Source organism: Cebus imitator, unplaced genomic scaffold, assembly GCF_001604975.1.
Source record: "Cebus imitator isolate Cc_AM_T3 unplaced genomic scaffold, Cebus_imitator-1.0 Scaffold430, whole genome shotgun sequence".
In the NCBI taxonomy this organism is placed as follows: Eukaryota; Metazoa; Chordata; class Mammalia; order Primates; family Cebidae; genus Cebus; species Cebus imitator.
In genome coordinates this window covers 934,261-939,922 of record NW_016107745.1, presented here as the reverse complement: position 1 = coordinate 939,922, position 5,662 = coordinate 934,261, and the positions used below count along the sequence as shown (strand labels likewise).

Here is a 5,662-nt window from a genome sequence, read left to right as displayed (position 1 = left end):
GAAGAACAGAAAGAAAAAAGAATAAAAATAATGAACATATATGGATTTGTGGGATACCATTAAGCATGCCAACGTACCTGTAATAAGAATTCCAAAAAAAGAGGGGGAAAGGAAGGGACAGAAAGAATATTTAGAAAAATAATGGTCCTTGCCAAATTGAAGAAAATTGTTATCTAAGGAGCTCAATAAACTCTTAAGTAGGATAAACTCAAAGAGATCCACATTTGAAACTCATCATAAACCATAAGTCTGATAATTTTCTCAAATCCTTATTCCTCAGAATGCAGGTATAATCTCTTGAGTTCATATAACAGTGTATATTATTAATTTACATATCTTGACACAGAATTCAGTCCTACATTTTTATGAATTCAAGAGTTATCACTGGTTACCTAGTCTTTGATAAACAATATTAGCAAAAACTATAATAAAACCATATAGGTTTATTGAAAAGGATAGTAAATCCTCACTTAAACTTTTTTCCCCAAAGAAACACTAGCATTTAATTCAGTTTCTTATAAATTGAATTTATAAGGGGAGGGGAAGAACATTTTCTGAAGAAACCTAAGCATTATTTTGGGGACAATGAGACAATGAATTAATGGAATCTTTAACATTTTTCAGGATGAGAGAGACCTAGAGAAAGATGATGAACTGGAACTGAAAAGAAGTCTTTTATACAGAGACTCTGCCTATGACAGTGACCCCGAGTATAGGTATGAATGATATATATGTATATCTTTCTCATAGTTCTTATAAAAATAACTGTTTTATAATCTGCTGAATTTGTGGGAAATTTAAACTCAAAAGGATAATTAGCATATCATATTTATTGTAGCATAATTCACAATAACAAAGAAATGGAATATTATTCAGCTATAAAAAAGAATGAAATCTTTTCATTAGCAACAACATGGATGGAACTAGAGGACATCATGTTTAGTGATATAAGCCAGGCACAAATATCACGTGTTCTCACTCATTTGTGGCAGCTAAAAAAGTTGATCTCATGGAGGTGGAGAGTAGAATGGTGGTACCAGGTACTGGGAAGGGGAGAAGGCAATGGGGGTGAAGAGAGGTTGGTTGATAAGTGGAAAAATACAGTTATGAAGAAGGGATAAGTTCTAGAGTTTGATAGCCCGGTAGGGTGACTATAGTTAACAATAATTTGTTGTATATTTCAAAACAGCTAAAAGAAAGATTTGGAATGTTCCCAATATGAAGAATTGATAAATGTTTGAGGTGATATCCCAATTATCATGATTTGATTAACTACACGTTGCATGCATGCATCAAAATATCATATGTACCTTAGGAATATGTACAGTTGTGTATCAATTTAAAAATTAACTTTAAAAATTTACTGAATCTTAGTAAGAACAGTTAAAGTCTGTGACATTATATCCTGGAGATTCCATCCCCATCTACCACTTCTCAGCTCCATTGCAAAAAAGTTATACTAGGGAATTCATGTTGAAATACTGGCAGCTCTGCTCCCAAAAATAGCTAACTATATGGAGAGCAGAGCATGGGAAATTCCAGTAACAGAAACAGTAATGGTTTGTTGGCAATAAGCAGGGGAAGCCTGAAGTTTTAGTACTGGTTGGAGCAGACAGTAAAGATCCTGAGAGAAGACCACAATTGGCTGGCCTTGATAAAATTCTACTTGTTCCTGGTTGGGTAGAAGATTATGTTCATGCATAAGGCTGTTCATATGCTTGAGAGATATTGGTGAAGGCCTTAGTGAGCTACTAATTTATGACTGAATGTGAAGCCTCGTAAAGGCAGAAAGTAAAATCCAGGGCAGACTTGTACACTAGACAAACTTTGACTATATTCTCAAAGCCACACATAGATCCATTGGCAAAATAGGGAAGCCTTCTAGGCTTACTGGCTCTGACTAGTCATTTGCTGGTCACTAAGCTATGCTGACTCCGTGGTAGCCCCTAAGAAGCCAAGTAAAGTACCACATGTTCTAATTGCAAATAGGAGCTAAACAATGGGTACACATGGACATAGAGAAAGGCATAATAAACACTGGAGATTCTAAAAGGTGTGGAGATTCTAAAAGGCAGGATAGGGTTGAAAAAAATACCTGTTTATTAGGGTTAACTGTTGAACCATGAGTACACTAAAAGCTAATAACCCAGTTCACCATGATGTAATATCCATGTAACAAAACTGCCCTTGTATCCCCTAAATCTATAAAAATAAAATAGCAACAATTAAAAAAAAAAGAAATGAGACAAACAAGCAGCTGCACAGTATGAAGGAAACAGTTCACAATATCAGTTTAGGCAAATCATTAAAGAATCGAAAGGAATACAGAGTTGCTGCAGTCTCAACTAGATCTAAAACATCATTTTCTACAAAAACGTTGAGACATGTAAAGAAAGAAGAAAGTATGATCCATATACATGAAAAATGAATTACTGGAAATTCTCTGAGGAAGTCTAAATGTTAGATTCAGCACGCTTCAAGGCAGCTACGTTCAAAGCTAAAGGAAAACATGTTTAAAGAATTAAAGTCTGACAATGACTTATCAAATAAAGAGCATTAATAAAGAGATCAAAATTATTTCTTGGCCAGGAGCGATGGCTCACGCCTATATTCCCAGCACTTTGGGAGGCCCAGGTGGGTGGATCATGAGGTCAAGAGATCGAGACCATCCTGGTCAACAAGGTGAAACCCTGTCTCTACTAAAAATACAAAAATTAGCTGGGCATGGTGGTGTGCGCCTGTAGTCCCAGCTACTCAGGAGGCTGAGGTAGGAGAATTGCTTGAACCCAGGAGGCAGAAGTTGCAATGAGCCGAGATCGTGCCATTGCACTCCAGCCTGGGTAATAAGAGCGAAACTCTGTCTCAAAAAAAAAAAAAAAATTATTTATTTGTGTTTTTCTCAAGAAAAATTATGCTCAGCACTCAGTACTTTTTTTAAAAGCCTGTATACACATTGAGGTTTTCAGCCATGGGGTCTAGCAGATATTCAGTGTTTTTCTACAAGAAGAGCAGAGTGGGATAATATAGTTTCCTATGTTATCTTCCAGGTATCAGCTTATCTATGATAGTTGTCTTGTGTCTTCTATCACCTTTACGTTTAAATTCATTTGAAAGAAATCTCTTATCAAGAACTGAATAAATGACTCCTTATTTCCAAGATGTTTGGTTTGGGGAGCTGAGTAGGGAAGGAATCTATAACCCATAAGACCTCCTTCTTGCTTTCATATTGTGTGGCTTCTAATACATTTTAGACATTTGCTATGATAGCCCTGCCAATTCCCAGGGCCATAGAGGATGCTTATTCTTCCATTTAGCACCTTCTACATTCATTTAAAATTTCTTCCATTTTCAGGACATTTAAAATTCTCTCATTGTGTGTTTCTCGCATCACTATTCTATTTCAGCATTAGCCCAAATTTTAATGACCAGGCCTGAAGTGATGCTTCATATAAATGGGAATTGGCCACAAAAGAAGAAAAATAAAGATAAAAATAATGTTAAATTTGTGTTTAGAATATGATCTCTTCTATTATCGCTGTTATGTAGAATTTTTAACAGTATTGTCCTTTTATAGAAAGGTATTGATAAAAACTGTTTTCTATTTGTTTTTGCATTATTTTAAGGATATTGACAATAGGGATATGCTCAATAAAAATGTTTCAATTATGAAATTATAACAATTTCAGTTTGAGTAATTTAAATTTTCCCTTTATTTTTTAAAAAAACTTTGATACATAATAATTGTACATATACCTAAGGTACATATGATATTTTGATGCATGCATACAGTGTGTAGTAAATCAAATTATGGTCATTGGGATATCACCTCAAACATTTATCAATTCTTTGTATTGGGAACATTCCAAGTCTTTCTTCTAGCTATTTTGAAATATACAACAAATTATTGTTAACTATAGTCAGCCTACTGGGCTGTCAAACTCTAAAGCTTATCCCTTCTTTATAACTGTATTTTTCTTTTCTTTTCTTTTTTTTTGAGATGGAGTTTCGCTCTTGTTGCCCAGGCTGGAGTGCAATGGTGCATTCTCAGCTCACTGCAACCTCCGCCTCCTGGGTTCAAGCGATTCTCCTGTCTCAGCCTCCCAAGTAGCTGGGATTACAGGCATGTGCCACCACGTCTGGCTAATTTTTTGTATTTTTAGTAGAGATGGGGTTTCACCATGTTGGCCAGGATGGTTTCAATCTCTTGACCTCGTGATCCACCCGCCTCGGCCTCCCAAAGTGCTGGGATTACAGGCATGAGATAACTGTATTTTTCTGCTCATTAACCAAACCCCCATTCCCTCCTCCCCTTCCAAGTCCCTGGTAACCATCATTCTACTCTCAACCTTCATGAGATCAACTTTTTTAGCTGCCACAGATGAGTGAGAACATGCAGTATTTGTCTTTCTGTGCCTGGCTTATTTCACTTAACATGATGTCCTCTAGTTCCATCCATGTTGTTGCTAATGAATAGATTTTTTTAATAGCTGTATAATATTCCATTGAGTACATTTCCCACATTTGCTTTACTCCTTCATCCACTGATGGGCACTTAGGTTGATTTCATATCTTTGTTATTGTGAATAATGCTATGATAAATATGAGAGTGCTGATGTCTCTTTGATATGCTGATTTTATTTCCTTTGGCTATATACCCAGCAGTAGGATTACTGGATCATATGGTAGTTCTATATGTAGTGTTTTGTGTTTTTTTTTTTCTTTTTGAGAAACCTTCATACTGTTTTTCATAGTGGACTATACCGATTTACAATCTCACCAACAGTGTATGAGCATTCCTCTGTCTCCACATCCTCACCAGCATGCATTATTTTTTTTGTCTTTTTAAAATAAAAGCCATTTTAACTGGGTTGAGATTTCTTATTGTGGTTTTGATTTGATTAGTGATGTTGAGCATTTAAAAAATATATCTTTTGACCACTTTCTTTCTTCTTTTCAGAAATATCTATTCAGATCTTTTGCTCATTTTAAAATCAGGAATCAGATTATTTGTTTGGTTTTGTTTTTTGCTGCTGAGTTTCTTATATATTCTGGTTATTAATCCCTTGTCAGATGAGTTGTTTGCAAACATTGTCTCCCATTCTTTATTACATCTCTTTACTTTGTTGATTGTTTCCTTGGCTGTGCAGAAGCTGTTTAGCTTGATGTGACACCATTTGTTTATTTTTGCTTTGGTTGCCTATGCTTTTAAGATGTTACTCAAGTAATCTTTGCCCAGATCAATATCCTAAAGCATTTCCCCAATATTTTTTGCTAATAATTTCATCCTTTCATGTCTCACATTTAAGTATTTAATCCATTTTAGTTCAATTTTTGTATGTGGTAAGAGATAGGCATTGTTTTTATTTTTCTTGCCTAAGAATATCCGGTTTTCCCTGCACCATTTATTGAAAAGACTGTCCTTTCTGCAATGTATGTTCTTGGTGCCTTTGTCAAAAATGAGTTAACTTTAAATGTGTGGATTTATTTCTTCATTCTCTTTTCTGTTCCATTGACCTATGCATCTGTCTTTATTCTAGTACCATGCTGTATTGGTTACTGTAGTGTCACAGTTTAATTTGAAGTCAGGTAATGTGATGCCTCCAGCTTTGTTCTTTTTGCTCAGGATTTCTTTGGCTATTCTAGTTGGGTTTTTTTTTTTTTT

General features: G+C 35.1%; 1 protein-coding gene across 4 annotated transcripts in view; it reads left to right on the top strand.

Moving 5' to 3' along the window:
* The window catches only part of SPATA6 (spermatogenesis associated 6), a 159,423-nt gene that overhangs the window by 147,261 nt on the left and 6,500 nt on the right, over positions 1–5,662 (top strand). For all 4 annotated transcript variants that reach the window (XM_017510099.2, XM_017510098.2, XM_017510097.2 and 1 more), the window contains one exon: positions 625–716. In XM_017510099.2, coding sequence (XP_017365588.1) covers positions 625–716 — 92 coding nt within the window. The remainder of the gene's footprint in view (positions 1–624; positions 717–5,662) is intronic.